The following is an 18,328-nucleotide window of genomic DNA, read 5'->3' as shown; positions in this document are numbered from 1 at the left end:
TTCAGTCCTGCTTCCGCAACTTTGGAACCAATTGCCAGACTACTTGCGCAAGGAAGGCTCTCCTCCCATTCAAGAAACAACTTAAAACATTCCTGTTCAGGGAGGCCCTGGACACTGCGCAAATGTGCTTCACTGTGCAGCCATGCACACGTTTCACGATCTCTGGCAACTCTCTCAAAAGCACTTAGAGGCCCGTCGGTGATTAGCGCTATATTAAAAATCAATTCACATTAACTAAGTGTGCAATACGCGTAGCTCTGCAATAGGACCATTAAGATAATTTGGATGCTGGGTATACCCAGCCAAACCGGGCCAAGGGGCCCCAACAATTGACAGTGGTCCTAAATGGACCGCAGTCCCAGGTTGTGGTAGGGCGCCATTAAAGCAAATGATATGCTGCCATGCTGTTAGTGGAACTTCAAGAATTCTATATGGTCGGTAATCCCGCGGAAGAGCGGTGGTGGTATATTCATGAAAGAAATTATCCTGTCCATCCACTGTGGGAAAAGTGACCCAATAATAAAATACCTCAAACCGGTAAGCAGCGTCCACCTCAACTATAAAACTAAGAGGAGCCCCTCCATTAGGGACCCTCATGCAAATTCAAATAAGCTGTAAGAGGAGCGCGGTTGGGGGTAAATATGACCACCACGTGATAAACCAAAAAGAATGACAACCTATGTGTGTCAGCGTAAAAATGGGCTAATAAAGAAAGCAAACAACCCTTTAAAATTCAAGCTTGAAAAATCTATAAAACAACAGAATAGGAGGATACTCCATCAAAACCGTGTCCAGAAACAGAAGTGAGGGGTTTGTGGACTAGCACAAGCACTACTAAGGATTCTTGCAGATAAGAACCAGACAGGAAAACAGGACTTCGGTGTATAGGGGCTAAGCCTTCCTACCGCCTCAGTACCCTCAATCCCAAAACCGACTAGCTATAGTGTCTCATTTGTTCTCCTACATAATCCCGCAGCTACAAATGATTAGACAACCCGGAGCACAACACTTCCGACTCTCTCAGGAATCATGGGAGCAAGACATACCTTTTTGTTTCCTCACTCATACTAGTCCACAACAAGAATAAACAGTCAGGGCCCGATTCACAGAATGAACTTAAGACTCAATCCTAAACTTACTACTATTTTGGTATTCACAGAATGCACTTACTACTTTTGACATTTACAGAATCTACTTACTACTTTTGGTATTCACAGAAGTTAGGATTTTGTCTTAAGTCTGTCTTAAGTTTGTCTTAAGACAAACTTAAGCAAAATCTTTCAGTGCCAAGCGATTCGCCTGGAGCTCCAACAGGTTGATATGGAGTCCAGACTCTGCCGGAGACCAGACTCCTCTGATCTCCGCCTCTCCCAAGTTGTGTCCTATCCAAGGAGTGATGCATCGGTCACCACCATGAGTTCTGCTTGGGGAAGGGAGAGGGATCCGCCTCTGACCCAACCTGGTTCGTTAACCACCACTGCAGTTGTTGAGCAGTTCCCTGCTAGATCGGGACGTAGTAAGAAAGATTCCCCTGATGCTGCGCCCACTGAACCTTCAGGTCCCACTACAGAGCCCCCATATGCCATCTGGCATGATCCACCAGCAGGAAGCCATGTGACCCTGCAGCCTCAGGGTCATTCTCCAGAATAGAGACTTAAACATCAGCTTAATAGCCCGAATATCCCGGGATTCACTGCTCGGGAGGATGGGCCCACAACTGTACTGTATCCACAACAGCTCAGATGAAAGGGAGTGACTGAGAGGGAGTCAGGCGTGACTTCAGCACATTGATTGTGAACCCCTGCAAAAGTAAGAGGTTGACTGTGGTCTGGAGGTGGGAGATGACAGCCTGGGCGAGCCCACTTTCAAAAGCCAGTTGTTGAAATAGGGGAAGACGGGGACCCCTGATCTGTGCAGATGAGCTGCGACCACCGCAAGGTCGAAAGGGAGCACAGTGAACTGAAAATGCTCATGGCCTACCGTGAACCATAGGTAACGTCTGTGTGCTGGCAGAACAGGGAAGCAGAAATAAGCGTCCTGCAAGTCCAACACCACCAACCCGAGTTAAGGGCATATAGGACCTGAGCCAAGGTTAGCATTTTGAGGTCCAGGATAAGACACAGCCTTTGTCCTTCTTGGACACCAGAAAGTAGCGGGAATAGCTACCACGACCAATTTCTGGCACAGGTACCCTCTCAATAGCTCCCTTGGCCAAGAGAGCTAAGACTTCCTGGTAGAGAAGTGCCAAATGATCCTCCGACATGCGATCTAAAGACGGTGGAATTGACGGAGGGGTAGTTTCGAAAGGGAGGGAGTAGCCCCTGAACTATCTGCAAAACCAATCCTGTATGACATGATGGATTGCCAGTGGGGGAAGTGATGGTGAATCCTCCCACCCACTGGCCGTTGATGGGCCTGAAAGGTCAGACTATGAGGGTTTGGAGGCTGCTGTATCGGGGGAAAGGGTGGACTGGCCAGCTCGCTGGTTCCCAGACCGGTGTCGCTGGGTCCCACGTCCACGGCCACGCAGGGGCTGGGCAGCTTGCATGGGCCGATGGTTGAATGGGCCGGACGTGGTGGGGTGCTACTTCTGTACCCACAAAAGGGGTGAAAAGCAGACTGTGGCGGACTGGAGGATGCAGCGAGGACCAAGGATCTGGTCATAGTCCGAGAATCCTTAAAGCGCTCCAGCGCCGAGTCTGCCTTGTTACCAAAAAGGTGACAGCCATCGAAAAAGATGTTCAGCAGAGTTGACTGAACATCCCCCTCAAAACCAGATGTACTCAACCAGGTATGGTGCCGAAGAGCTACAGACTCATCCATCGCTCTGCCCAGTGAGTCAGTGATATCCGGTTCACAGCAGATTGTGAATTTTGCTGCATCTCTGCCATCTGCCACTGCTTGGGAGAGAACAGCCCAGGCCTCCTCCGGGTTCTTGGGCACTAATCCAGCCTCTCGGGCAGTGCAACAACTATTAATGAGACGCTTAGAGCTGCAAAGTGTGGTGCCTAAATTGGCTTCCCAGTGCTGGGGTAAGTTTATTTTACTAACAATGGTTCAGATAAAGTTCCAGAACTACCTGGGTTCTGGCAACAGTTTAGCTCAAGTGGTGAAAGCTAAGAGCTAGAGTCAAGTCAGATTTGATCTCATTCCTGCTCTGGAGTGTGGTTATACATGTATATAGGTGCAAGATCTTTGGATAATGCAAGTGCCTATGGCATGCGTGGGTGACTCATGGGCAGGTCTACAGTTGAGAGCTCAGGTCTGAAGTCAAAATCAGAACTTCTGGCCTGTATTCCCAGGTAGTAACCCAGTGGTCTCCAGAGGTCTGGATTCTACTCTGTGTTCAAACTGATAAAGCTGAGGTCCAACAGTGAGACCTATAGCTGGATAGTAGAATTGCTGGCTGAAAATCCTGATGTGACAAAGTTGAGATCTGCTGAGGACTGAGGTCTGAAGTCAACATATCTAATATCTAATCCCAGCTTTGGGAGATGGAGTTTTTGTTGAGATAGATCACAAAAATCACTTGATTACACTAGGATGTAAGCACTTTGAAGATCCATTCAAACACAATGTACTCTGTATAGCTCAAAGTGCACCAAATACGTAAGAGAAGACGAAGACAGAACATCAGTCTCACTTTGATCTTGTAATCTCTGGTTGACTCCCAGATGTACTTCTTGCTGATACCGCCAGCTCCTATGACGAGGACCTCCTTTCCCTCCATAATGTAGTACTGGGATCTCTTCACCATAGTCTGAATCAGCAGGCTTGAAGCAGACTCTGACCCCGCACATGCTGGCGACAGCAGGGAGCGGTTCATTGATTCAAAATCCCCACAGGTGTTCAGGCAGAGGTGACAGTTCACACCTACAGCAATGGGAGTTATGATCTGGTCCACACAGGTCAATATGAAGTCAACACCTAGGATGAGAACAAAGAAGGATCAGATGGAACAACCTCAAATAGAAATATTTGAATGAGATCTAATTACCATGTAGTTCTTTTTTGCCTGAAGGTGCCTGTATCAGTGGATGGACTCCTCACCTTTTCCATGGTGTACAAGATCTGAACCATTATTAGTACTTGAACTAGACATACAGTCATTCACTTTACCTACATCCATGTCCACAGTGCTTTAAGTCACGCATTTTGCTTTATACTTAACCAGTAAAGATGTTTATCATTTAACGGGCTTTGAAAAAGAATGATCAGTGCCATCGATTATGTAAAGTATATACATATCACAGATAGATTAAGGTACATAGTGTACAGGCTCTATTGAGTTTTTTTTTTAAAGGGATCTCTTTATTCACAGCCTTCTCGTTCCTTTACTAAAATATTTCTTCCTTAAATCTCAATGTAGCCTCCGTATTTTGTCTCTTAACAAAGACTTCTTCAGGGCTTTAAGGTTTGTTGACATTTATATTGGCTAGAGGTGTTGATAGATTCTCAAAGGCACAGCGTGGTGTCCAATGCAACCATTCCAAGATGTCAAATCTTTTCTTTAGCATATGTCTATTGCTAATGATGATATAGTATCTTGTCTTCATATTTATCAATCTCACGATCCAATTAGTTGTGCCATTGTTGGCATATTATGTCCAAGCCTGTGTCAGCATCAGAACCAGTAAGCAGTGTAATACGGCAGTATTGAAGTTCAAGAAACATTTTATTTAAAGAACACAGGGGCATATTACCAACCAATAGAGATAATTTTTGTCTCTAACTTGTTTAGAGACAAAAATTATCGCCGCACATCGGCGATTTTTATCGCAGATAAACCTTGCTATTAGCAAGGTTTATCGCAAATGCGATAAAAAACGGCCGCAATGCATGAATATCGCTGAAAAGTCCGCGATATTCATGCATTATCGAGCAAATGCTCTTAGCCATGTTATCCACCTCCCATTGGTTAACATGGCTAAGAACTGCTCAGGGCAGGTGTTAGCTTTTGGAGATATTCGCGCTTAGCGCGAATATCTCCAAAAGTTGGTAATAGGAGATAGCAATGTTAGCGACTGTTTCCAGTCGCTAACATCTTGGCACGCCCACTTTGCATGTCATTAGTGATAAATATCACTGACATGCAAAGCGGGGCCCAAAATGGTCGCTATCTCCTATTAGCTGTCGCTAACTGGTGTTAGCGACAGCTTGGTAATAGAGAGATAATTTTATCTCCGCTTTCTTGGCTTTTAAAGCCAAAAAAGCGGAGATAAACCCCCTTGATAATATGCCCCACAAAGACTGTGAATAAAGAAATCCCTTTTAAGAAAAACTCGATGCAGTCTGTGCGCTAAGTAACTCAAACTATCTTTAGACAATAGATGGTGGGTGCTGATCATTCTTTTGCAATAAATTTATGAATTTGTGCTCCTGTTTGGAAGTTTAAGTGGCTAACCTTCCAGATCTGTGAACCACCTTTATTAGCACTAAAATAGTCGAATGAAAGTAATAGGTGCGAATTTAGTTGCCTCATCCTCGTCTTTTAAACCAATTAAAGGGCACCTGCCTCCGGTATAAAATTACCAAGATGTCAAGTTTCCAAGCCCTGGCCACCAACATAGGTTTTGTGATTGCAGCTGACTAAGGCCCTCATTGTGAGGCCTCATATCTTGGGATTTTCTCTCTGACAAAACTGCTTTTGTGGTTACCCTTGGCGCTGTAATTCCTGCCTTTTCCAATAGGGAATATGCAATTTTTTTTGTCTCTACTATACCTCCTGAAGAGGATTTTAGGACAATATTTTCATTTTTACAAGCTGGCAAATTTTAGGATTTCATATTTTGTTACCCTGCGTTGAAGTTTTTTATCAGAATGTGTTCCAAAAAATGGAGGTGCCAAAGAAAGTCATATCCAGAACTTTTTGTTGAGTCTGGCAGGTTAAAGAAATGAGTCTCAGCCATGGACTATGCATCAGATCTTGTTTGTCCTCTGTTGCACTTATTGTTTGGTCTGAAGGGATCAAACCTTCCTGAAGATGTCCTGAAAGTGTTCCCGATCCACTTAAGGAATCAACACAATAAATTGATCGAGAGAATTTCACAGCTGTCTTTTATATAAGCCTTACAGCACACTGGTGCTTTCAACCCTCATGACAGTGGCTGAAGTTATAAATACTTTCTTTCCCACAACATCAATCCTATTGCACTCTTTTTCGGGAAGAGCTGAGGAAGCAGAGCTAAATGAATTGTAGTGCTTCATGTGGAGTGTATGCTGCATTCAGTAGAGTGTAATTATGTGGTGTGTAATTATGTGGCACTGAGTGGTATTATTTGGAGTGAATGTTGCATTGAGTGCATTGTAATTATGTAGCATATAATTTTGTGGCACTGTGTGGTATTATGTGGAATGGTTTTTTTGTATTGAGTAGAGTGTAAGTATGTGGTGTGTATTTATATGGCACTGAGTGGTATTATGTGGAGTGTATTTATGTTGCATTGAGTAGAGTGTAATTATGTGGCGTGTAATCATGTGGCACTGCGTGGTGTTTGGAGTGTTGTGTGATTATATAGCATATAATTATGTGGCACTGAGTTATATTGTTTGGAGTGTATGTTGTATTGAGTGCAATGTAATTATGTAGCATACAATTATGTGGCAATGTGTGGTATGGTGTGGAGTGTGTGTTGCATTCAGTAGAGTATAGTTATGTGGTGTGTAATTATGTGGCACTGAGTGGTATTATGGGGAGTGTATGTTGTATACAGTAGTGTGTAATTATGTGGCTCTGAGTGGTGTTATTTGGAGTGTATATTGCTTTGAGTGCAGTGTGATAATGTAGCATATAATTATGTGGCACTGAGTGGTATTGTGTGGAGTGTGTGTTGCATTCAGTAGAATGTAATTATGTGGTGTGGAATTATGTGGCGCTGAGTGGTATTATGGGGAGTGTATGTTGCATTCAGTAGAGTGTAGTTGTGTGGCGTGTAATTATGTGACACTTAGTGGTATTTGAAGTGTGTGTGCATTGAGTGCAGTGTATTTATGTAGCATATACTTATGTGACACAGAGGGGTATTATGAGGAGGTTATGTTGTATTCAGCAGAGTGTAATTGTGTGGCGTGAAATTATGTGGCACTGAGTGGTAATATTTGGAGTGTATGTTGCAATGAGTGCAGTGTAAATATGTAGCATATACATCTGTGCACTGTGTGGTATTTGGGGAGTGTGTTTTGCATTCAGTAGAGTGTAATTATGTGGTGTGTAATTATGTGGCAATGAGTGGTATTATGGGGAGTGTATGTTGTATTCAGTAGAGTGTAATTGTGTGGCGTGTAATTATGTGGCACTGAGTGGTATTATTTGGATTGTATGTTGCATTGAGTGCATTGTAAATATGTAGCACATAATGATGTGGCTCTGTGTGGTATTAAAGTGGAGTGTATTTATGTTGCATTAAGTAGAGTGTACTTATGTGGCGTTGAATTATATGGCTCTGACTGGTATTTGGAGTGTATGTTGCATTGAGCGCACTGTAATTATGTAGCACATAATTAGGGGGCACTGAGTGGTATTTTTTGGAGTGTATGTTGCATTGAGTGCAGTATAATTATGTAGCTTATACATTTATGGCACTGTGTGGTATTATGTAGAGTGTATTTATGTTGCATTGAGTAGAGTGTAATTGTGTGGTGTGTAATTATGTGGCTGTAACAGCGGGACCAGGAAAGGGCAGGAGACGTGTTTTTGTGATACCGGTTTTTAATTGGTCGTACAGTGCATCAGTACAGGTTTTGCGAACTGCTGCTCGTCTCGGCGATCTGCTTCTCTCCTTGCGAGTTTTCCTGAGTACTCCTTCCTCTCTTCTCCTGATAGGACTCCGCCGTCTAGGGGGCTCTGGAGGCTCCGTGCTGTCCGCCCTCGCCGACACCAACAGGGGGAACAAAAGGAGAGGCAGATGTCAGTGAGGTGTACCAGGTACTTTGCTGTGAGCACAGGGAAGGGGCAGTGAGGGATAGCACACCACACAGTGAACCCAGTCGGGTACGTGCTTTTAAACCAATGAGGAGGAAAGGTGCTTGTGATGTCCCCCTGGGCCCCGTCCCTCAGGCTTCTCCCCCCCTGTCCGTTAGCCGTCTGGCTCTTTTTATGAACCACCCTAGGAAGCGGTTACGTACCTCTGGGGGCCGTACCCCTCCTGGCGTACGGCTGGGCGGCTCGTGGTGTTGGCCTCCAGGCGTTCCCTGCTCGTCCTCGGCTCTCTCGGGGGCTCCTCCCGTTGGCAAGGCGGGGTCAGGGCTGCTCTCTGCGTTCTGCTCCCAGCTCCACTCTCGAGTCGTCCTCTCTTCTCCGTCCGTGAGGCTGGCTTCGCTGATCCACCTGCTACAGCCTGGCCACTCGGTCTCTCGGTCGTCGCGTCCTTTTCTCCTCCGCTCCTCTTCACTGCTCTCACGTCCTTCTCTTCTCCTCTCCACCTCGCTGCTTCCCGCCACTCCGCTCTGCTCCACTCTGACCGCTCTTCCGGTGTATAGACACCCCTGGTGTTGGGCGTCGTCCTCCTTTATCCAACTGCTGGGCCCCTCCTCCGAATCACCACCTTGTAGGTTAAAGGGCCAGGCGTCCTCCTCATCGCAGCTGTAGGAGTCGCGGCCAGTCCACTCTGAATATTGCGTAGGCTGTGAAGAGAAGAGGGGGGTCACAAGTGATCAAGTCGCGCCCTACAGCGGGGCGCTCAAGGGGGACCCCGCTACACACCTCCTCCACGGGACACTTCCGATCGGGAAGTGGGTGGCGGGAGAGAAAGTCGGCGCCGGTGTTGTCAACCCCCCGCTTGTGGCACACCCTGAACGAGAATGGCTGCAACGCCAGAAACCAGCGCATGACCCTGGCGTTGGAGGACTTGTTACGGGCCATCCAGGTAAGAGGTGCGTGGTCCGTGTATAGCGAGAAGGAACGGCCCTCAAGGTAATAGGCCAGCTTCTCCACGGCCCAACGGATAGCCAGACACTCTTTCTCCACAGTGGCATATTTGAGTTCACGAGGGAACAACTTCCTGCTAACGAACAGGATCGGATGATCCAACCCGTCGCAGCCCTCCTGCGACAGCACCGCGCCGATCCCGTAGTCGGACGCGTCTGTGTGAAGCGAAAACGGACGCGAGAAATCCGGTGAGTTGAGTATAGGCGTTGAGGTGATTCTTTTCTTGAGCTCGGTGAAAGCATCCAACATGACCGGAGTGGGTTTCGACAGCGCTGCCTGTTTGAAAGAAGACTGTAGGGCATCCGTGAGGGGGGCTGCTATTTGTGCAAAGTTGGGGATAAAACGTCTGTAATACCCTATCAGCCCCAAAAACGCCCGTAGTTCTTTCTTGGTGTTGGGAAAGGGGGCCTCCGCGATGGCCCTGACTTTCTCGGTCTGTGGCTCTATCAGTCCATGACCCAGCACGTACCCCAGGTATTTAACCTTGTGGAAAGCTATCCTAGATTTTTTTGCGTTTATCCTCAGTCCCGCTTGGTCGAGGGTTTCCAGCACTTGCTCCAAGTGTCCTAGGTGTGTTTCCCAGTCGGGGCTAAACACCACAATGTCGTCCAGATAGGCCGAGGTGAATGAGGACAGGCCATGTAGCACATTGTTCATTAGCCTCTGGAAGGTAGCGGGGGCGCCGTGCAATCCAAACGGTAGCACCGTAAATTCGTAGTGCCCCTCGGCGGTCGAGAACGCGGTTTTGTGGCGGTCCTCTTCCCGTAGAGGAACCTGCCAGTACCCTTTTGTGAGGTCTATCGTGCTAATATACTTCGCATCACCAAGCTTCTCGATGAGTTCGTCTATCCGTGGTATGGGATACGCATCGAATCGGGAGATGTCGTTCAAGGCTCGGAAGTCCATACAGAATCTTCTTGTACCGTCGGGTTTGGGTATTAGAACGATCGGGCTGGACCAGTTACTCCGGGAAGGGCGTATTACCCCGAGTTTCAGCATGTCGGTCACCTCGCGTCGTATGTCCAGTCGTCGGGCCTCAGGGATACGATAGGGGCGTATCTTTACGATCTTACCCGGGTCTGTGTCTATTTGGTGTTCAGCCAGTGTGGTTTTTCAGGGAAGGTCTGAAAACACCCGTTCTTGTTTCCGCAGTACTCCCATCAATTCCTGTTTTTCTTCATGTCTGAGATCTTCGTTGATGACCAATTGGGGAATCGTGGTGGGGCCTGGCGTCTTCTCTTCTTCCGCTAGGTGTATTGCGCTAGGGGGTTTCCCCAACCACTTCTTCAGCATGTTGATGTGGTACACCTGCCTTTTTCTAGTGTTCATCTGGAGTCGGTAACTAGTGTTGCCGATCCTTTCCACGACTCGGTACGGCCCACTCCACTCGGCTTTGAACTTTTGCGTGGAAGAGGGCAGTAACACCAGGGCCCAATCCCCTTTTTCCATGGTCCTCCATTTCTTTCCTTTATCGTACAGTTTTTTCTGTTTGTTTTGGTGTTTCTCCAAATTGGCGAACGCCAGGTCCCTTAGCTTTCCCAGTTTGGAACGCAGATTACGGGCGTACTCCAGGGTGTTAGCGGTCTCTTCAGGGGTTTCTTTCTCCCACGCCTCCTTGGTCATATCCAACAACGATCTGGGCTGTCGCCCGTACAGCATCTCAAAGGAGGAGATCCCTAGACTGCTCTGTGTCTGTCCTCTGATCACATACAAGGCAAGGGGGAGTACCTGATCCCATTCATTACTGTTGACCTCTAGCATTTTTCTCAGGGTGGTTTTTAGGGTGCGGTTGTACCGTTCCACGAGTCCGTTTGAGGGTGGTACACTGCGGTCCGTATCTGGTGTATGTGAAGTGCCTTACATACTTCTCCCATGAGGCGGGACACAAACGGGGTCCCCTGGTCGGTTAGTATCTCCTTTGGGAACCCCACACGTGCGAATAGTTCTAGAATTTTGTCTGCCACATTTCTGGTGGTGGTAGAAGAGAGGGGAAATGCTTCCGGGAAACGGGTGGCATAGTCCACGATGACTAGGACGTACGAGTAGCCTTTCTTTGTTTTCGGGACAGGCCCGATGAGGTCCATCCCTAGCCTCTCAAAAGGAACTCCAATGATGGGGAGGGGTTGCAAGGGGACCGCTGGGGGTCTGGTCATGTTTCGGGTTTGGCATATGTTGCATTCTTGACAATAGGTCATAGCGTCTTTGTAGATCCCAGGCCAATCGAAGCATTTCAGTAGATTCTGGGTTGTTTTCTCAGCTCCCGTGTGGCCGGCTACCAAATGGGAATGTGAAAAAAACAGTACTTGTTCCCGGAACGAGACTGGAACCAACAACTGCTCAGCTTCTTCTTTTCCGCCTTGACGGTACAACAAGCCATTTTTGATGTATAAACGCGGATACCGAATCGGTTCCGTGTCCTGGGTGTGATGTGCCTTTTCCCAGGCGTTGAACAACGTGGCGTCGTTGGCCTGTGCGAACTGAAAACTGCGGTCCAAGGTCCAGGGATCAGAGGACGTTAAGGCTGAGACCGCGGCTGGGCGTCCCCTAGTCTCTCCCCTCTCCTTGGCTCTCCTCATGCTTTGTTCGAACATGAACAGAAAAGCCGGATTGTCGGTTCCGATGATGAGGTCCTCGGGAAGAGTTGATAACACTCCGACCCGTACCCTAGAGGGGGGTCCTCCTCGAGGTTCCAGCGACAAAACAGCTACGGGGTATGGTTTTACATCCCCATGCAAGCAACGTATATATACTTGTTCGTGTGGGAGAAGTTGATTGGGCCTTACATGGTGGGCCTGGACCACCGACTGGCGGCAACCGGAATCTAGGAGGGCCTGCACTGGGTTGCCGTTGATCCACATACTTACACGGTATGCGTGTCCCATCTCCGCGGAATAGAGGACGGTGCGGGGCAGGTATCCCACTTCCATAGGCTCTTCTGCCGGTTTTCTCCTGGGGCAAAGCCCAGCGATATGGCCCCAGGTCCCACACTCAAAACACTGGGGCCCGGTGTGCGGGAGGGGTTCACTTCTCCAGGGGCGTGGTCTCGGAGTTTCGGGAACCCTCAGGGGTTTTTTATCCTGACGGAAGGGCGTCTTCATCTTGTCTGTCTCGGGGGTCTGCAGGGGTCTCTGCTGGACACGGGAGTATGTATTGGCCATCTCCACGGCTTGAGCGGTGGTCAGATCGTGGTGCTGTTTCAGCCACCGTTGTGTGGCGAAGGGCAGCGCCTCCACGAACTGTTCCAGGTATATCCTGTCCATTATTTCTTCTTTCGTGCTCTCATTGGGGCTGAGCCACTTGTCGGTGGCCATCTTTAGTCTGACAAACAGAGTCTTTGGTGTCTCTCCGGACACCCCTCTTTCTCTCCGGAATCGTAGCCTGTAGGCTTCCCGGTCCAACCCCAGATGATCAAGGATTATCCTTTTTATATCGGTATAAGGGGTGTCTCCCCGTGGGTTAGCCACTTGGTAAGCGGCCTGTGCTTCCCCTACCAGTAACGGGGCCAAAAAGAAAGGCCATTTGGCCCCAGGCCAACCACATGCTCGGGCCGCACGCTCAAAGTTTAAGAGGAAAGCATCCGGGTCTTCCCCTGGCTGGTACTTCTGTAGCGAGACCCCTCCTATGGTGTGGGGGATGTTGCTTACGGTGACCGGGCCTGACGAAAGGGGGGGGTCCAGCGCTCTGGCGGTTACGGCTGTTTTGATTAGTTCTCTATCGGCTTCGGCCGCCCTGAGCTGCTGCTCTGCCAACCTCTCTAGTCTCTCCTGCCCTTGTACCAAGGCTTGTACTACACCTTCCATCTTCTGGTTGCAGATGGCTACACTGCCCGCATTCTCCACCACTGTAACAGCGGGACCAGGAAAGGGCAGGAGACGTGTTTTTGTGATACCGGTTTTTAATTGATCGTACAGTGCATCGGTACAGGTTTTGCGAACTGCTGCTTGTCTCGGCGATCTGCTTCTCTCCTTGCGAGTTTTCCTGAGTACTCCTTCCTCTCTTCTCCTGACTGGACTCCGCCGTCTAGGGGGCTCTGGAGGCTCCGTGCTGTCCGCCCTCGCCGACACCAACAGGGGGAACAAAAGGAGAGGCAGATGTCAGTGAGGTGTACCAGGTACTTTGCTGTGAGCACAGGGAAGGGTAGTGAGGGATAGCACACCACACAGTGAACCCAGTCGGGTACGTGCTTTTAAACCAATGAGGAGGAAAGGTGCTTGTGATGTCCCCCTGGGCCCCGTCCCTCAGGCTTCTCCCCCCCTGTCCGTTAGCCGTCTGGCTCTTTTTATGAACCACCCTAGGAAGCGGTTACGTACCTCTGGGGGCCGTACCCCTCCTGGCGTACGGCTGGGCGGCTCGTGTGTTGGCCTCCAGGCGTTCCCTGCTCGTCCTCGGCTCTCTCGGGGGCTCCTCCCGTCGGCAAGGCGGGGTCAGGGCTGCTCTCCGCGTTCTGCTCCCAGCTCCACTCTCGAGTCGTCCTCTCTTCTCCGTCCGTGAGGCTGGCTTCGCTGATCCACCTGCTACAGCTTGGCCACTCGGTCTCTCGGTCGTCGCGTCCTTTTCTCCTCCGCTCCTCTTCACTGCTCTCACGTCCTTCTCTTCTCCTCTCCACCTAGCTGCTTCCCGCCACTCCGCTCTGCTCCACTCTGATCGCTCCTCCGGTGTATAGACACCCCTGGTGTTGGGCGTCGTCCTCCTTTATCCAACTGATGGGCCCCTCCTCCGAATCACCACCTTGTAGGTTAAAGGGCCAGGCGTCCTCCTCATCGCAGCTGTAGGAGTCGCGGCCGGTCCACTCTGAATATTGCGTAGGCTGTGAAGAGAAGAGGGGGGGGTCACAAGTGATCAAGTCACGCCCTACAGCGTGGCGCTCAAGGGGGACCCCGCTACAGTGGCACTGAGTGGTATTGTTTGGAGTGTATGTTGCATTGAGTGCAGTGTAAATATGTAGCATATGATTATGTGGCACTGAGTGGATTGTGTGGAGCGTGTGTTGCATTCAGAAGTGTGTAAATATTTGTTGTGTAATTATATGGCACTGAGTGGTATTATGGGGAGTGTATGTTGTTTTCATAAGAGCGTAATTGTGTGGTGTGTAATTATGTGGCACTGAGTGGTATTGTTTGGAGTGTGTATTGCATTGAGTGCAGTTTAATTATGTAGCATATAATTATGTGGCACTGTGTGGTATTATTTGGAGTGTATTTATGTTACACCGAGTAGAGTGTAATTATGTGGCGTGTAATTATGTGGCACTGAGTGGTATTGTGGGGAGTGTATGTTGTATTGAGTAGAGTGTAATTGTTTGGTGTGTAATTATGTGGCACTGAGTGATATTGTTTGGAGTGTATGTTGCATTGAGTGCAGTGTAATTATTTAGTATATAATTATGTGGCACTGAGTGGTATTGTTTGGAGTGTATGTTGCATTGAGTGCAGTGTAATTATGTAACATATAATTATGTGGCACTGAGTGGTATTGCCTGGAGTGTGTGTTGCATTCAGTAGAGTGTAATTAGGTGGTGTGTAAATATGTGCCAATGAGTGGTATTTGGAGTGTATGTTACATTGAGAGCAGTGTAATTATGTGGCATATAACTATGTGGCACTGAGTGGTATTTGGAGTGTATGTTGCATTGAGTGCAATATAATTATGTGGCGTGTAATTATGTGGTACTGAGTGGTACTTGGAGTGTATGTTGCATTGAGTGCTGTGTAATTATGTGGCATGTAATTATGTGGCACTGAGTGGTATTATTGGGAGCTTATGTTTTATAAAGTAGAGTGTAATTGTGTGGCGTGTAATTATGTGGCACTGAGTGGTATTGTGTGGAGTGTGTGTTGCATTCAGTAGAGTGTAATTATGTGGTATGTAATTATGTGGCACTGAGTGGTATTATGGGGGAGTATATGATGTATCAGTAGAGTGTAATTGTGTGGTGTGTAATAATGTGACATTGAGTGGCATTATTTGGAGTTTATGTTGTATTGAGTGCAGTGTAATTAGGTAGCATATAATTATGTGGCACTGAGTGGTAATATCGGGAGGTTATGTTGTATTCAGTAGAGTGTAATTGTGTGGCCTGTAATTATGTGGCACTGAGTGGTATTATTTTTAGTGTATGTTGCATTGAGTTCAGTGTAATTATGTAGCATATAATTATGTGGCTCCGTGTGGTATTATGTGGAGTGTATTTATGTTGCATTGAGTAGAGTGTAATTGTGTGGTGTGTCATTATGTGGCACTGAGTTGTATTGTTTGGAGTGTATGTTGCATTGAGTGCAGTGTAATTATGTAGCAAATAATTTTGTGGCACTGAATGGAATTGTGTGGAGTGTATGCTGCATTCAGCAGAGTGTAATTATGTGGTGTGTAATTATGTGGCACTGAGTGGTATTATTTGGAGTGAATGTTGCATTGAGTGCATTGTAATTATGTAGCATATAATTTTGTGGCACTGTGTGGTATTATGTGGAGTGTTTTTTTTGTATTGAGTAGAGTGTAAGTATGTGGTGTGTATTTATATGGCACTGAGTGGTATTATGTGGAGTGTATTTATGTTGCATTGAGTAGAGTGTAATTATGTGGCGTGTAATCATGTGGCACTGCGTGGTGTTTGGAGTGTATGTTGCATGGAGTGTCGTGTAATTATATAGCATATAATTATGTGGCACTGAGTTGTATTGTTTGGAGTGTATGTTGTATTGAGTGCAATGTAATTATGTAGCATACAATTATGTGGCAATGTGTGGTATGGTGTGGAGTGTGTGTTGCATTCAGTAGAGTATAATTATGTGGTGTGTAATTATGTGGCACTGAGTGGTATTATGGGGAGTGCATGTTGTATACAGTAGTGTGTAATTATGTGGCTCTGAGTGGTATTATTTGGAGTGTATATTGCATTGAGTGCAGTGTGATAATGTAGCATATAATTATGTGGCACTGAGTGGTATTGTGTGGAGTGTGTGTTGCATTCAGTAGAGTGTAATTATGTGGTGTGGAATTATGTGGCGCTGAGTGGTATTATGGGGAGTGTATGTTGCATTCAGTAGAGTATAGTTGTGTGGCGTGTAATTATGTGACACTTAGTGGTATTTGAAGTGTTTGTGCATTGAGTGCAGTGTATTTATGTAGCATATACTTATGTGACACAGAGTGGTATTATGAGGAGGTTATGTTGTATTCAGTAGAGTGTAATTGTGTGGCGTGAAATTATGTGGCACTGAGTGGTAATATTTGGAGTGTATGTTGCAATGAGTGCAGTGTAAATATGTAGCATATACATCTGTGCACTGTGTGGTATTGTGGGGAGTGTGTTTTGCATTCAATAGAGTGTAATTATGTGGTGTGTAATTATGTAATTATGTGGCAATGAGTGGTATTATGGGGAGTGTATGTTGTATTTAGTAGAGTGTAATTGTGTGGCGTGTAATTATGTGGCACTGAGTGGTATTATTTGGATTGTATGTTGCATTGAGTGCATTGTAAATATGTAGCACATAATGATGTGGCTCTGTGTGGTATTATGTGGAGTGTATTTATGTTGCATTAAGTAGAGTGTACCTATGTGGCGTTGAATTATATGGCTCTGACTAGTATTTGGAGTGTATGTTGCATTGAGCGCACTGTAATTATGTAGCATATAATTAGGTGGCACTGAGAAGTATTTTTGGAGTGTATGTTGCATTGAGTGCAGTATAATTATGTAGCTCATACATTTATGGCACTGTGTGGTATTATGTAGAGTGTATTTATGTTGCATTGAGTAGAGTGTAATTGTGTGGTGTGTAATTATGTGGCACTGAGTGGTATTGTTTAGAGTGTATGTTGCATTGAGTGCAGTGTAAATATGTAGCATATGATTATGTGGCACTGAGTGGATTGTGTGGAGCGTATGTTGCATTCAGAAGTGTGTAAATATTTGTTGTGTAATTATATGGCACTGGGTGGTATTATGGGGAGTTTATGTTGTTTTCAGAAGAGCGTAATTGTGTAGTGTGTAATTATGTGGCACTGAATGGTATTGTTTGGAGTGTATATTGCATTGAGTGCAGTTTAATTATGTAGTATATAATTATGTGGCACTGTGTGGTATTATTTGGAGTGTATTTATGTTACACCGAGTAGAGTGTAATTATGTGGCGTGTAATTATGTGGCACTGAGTGGTATTGTGGGGAGTGTATGTTGTATTGAGTAGAGTGTAATTGTTTGGTGTGTAATTATGTGGCACTGAGTGATATTGTTTGGAGTGTATGTTGCATTGGGTGCAGTGTAATTATTTAGCATATAATTATGTGGCACTGAGTGGTATTGTTTGGAGTGTATGTTGCATTGAGTGCAGTGTAATTATGTAGCATATAATTATGTGGCACTGAATGGTATTGCCTGGATTGTGTGTTGCATTCAGTAGAGTGTAATTATGTGGTGTGTAAATATGTGCAACTGAGTAGTATTTGGAGTGTATGTTGCATTGAGAGCAGTGTAATTATGTGGCATATAACTATGTGGCACTGAGTGGTATTTGGAGTGTATGTTGCATTGAGTGCAATATAATTATGTGGCATGTAATTATGTAGTACTGAGTGGTATTATTGGGAGGTTATGTTTTATTCAATAGAGTGTAATTGTGTGGCGTGTAATTATGTGGCACTGAGTGGTATTGTGTGGAGTGTGTGTTGCATTCAGTAGAGTGTAATTATGTGGTATGTAATTAAGTGGCACTGAGTTGTATTATGGGGGAGTGTATGATGTATTCAATAGAGTGTAATTGTGTGGTGTGTAATTATGTGACACTGAGTGGCATTATTTGGTGCGTATGTTGCATTGAGTGCAATGTAATTATGTAGCATATAATTATGTGGCACTGAGTGGTAATATTGGGAGGTTATGTGGTATTCAGTAGAGTGTAATTGTGTGGCCTGTAATTATGTGGCACTGAGTGGTATTATTTTTAGTGTATGTTGCATTGAGTGCAGTGTTATTATGTAGCACATAATTATGTGGCTCTGTGTGGTATTATGTGGAGTGTATTTATGTTGCATTGAGTAGAGTGTAATTGTGTGATGTGTCATTATGTGGCACTGCGTGGTGTTTGGAGTGTATGTTGCATTGAGTGTCGTGTAATTATATAGCATATAATTATGTGGCACTGAGTTGTATTGTTTGGAGTGTATGTTGTATTGAGTGCAATGTAATTATGTAGCATACAATTATGTGGCAATGTGTGGTATGGTGTGGAGTGTGTAATCATGTGGCACTGCGTGGTGTTTGGAGTGTATGTTGCATTGAGTGTCGTGTAATTATATAGCATATAATTATGTGGCACTGAGTTGTATTGTTTGGAGTGTATGTTGTATTGAGTGCAATGTAATTATGTAGCATACAATTATGTGGCAATGTGTGGTATG

The 18,328-nt window shown here is 46.2% G+C and overlaps 1 protein-coding gene across 3 annotated transcripts in view; it reads right to left on the bottom strand.

Moving 5' to 3' along the window:
• LOC144768336 (carnosine synthase 1-like) overlaps positions 1–18,328 on the bottom strand; it is a 557,293-nt gene that overhangs the window by 38,524 nt on the left and 500,441 nt on the right. For all 3 annotated transcript variants that reach the window (XM_078651937.1, XM_078651927.1, XM_078651919.1), the window contains exon 9: positions 3,644–3,927. In XM_078651937.1, coding sequence (XP_078508063.1) covers positions 3,644–3,927 — 284 coding nt within the window. The remainder of the gene's footprint in view (positions 1–3,643; positions 3,928–18,328) is intronic.

This window comes from Lissotriton helveticus, chromosome 1_1 (assembly GCF_964261635.1).
Source record: "Lissotriton helveticus chromosome 1_1, aLisHel1.1, whole genome shotgun sequence".
NCBI classification, from domain to species: domain Eukaryota; kingdom Metazoa; phylum Chordata; class Amphibia; order Caudata; family Salamandridae; genus Lissotriton; species Lissotriton helveticus.
The sequence above is the reverse complement of the archived record's forward strand: the minus strand, read 5'-3'. Positions and strand labels throughout refer to the sequence as shown.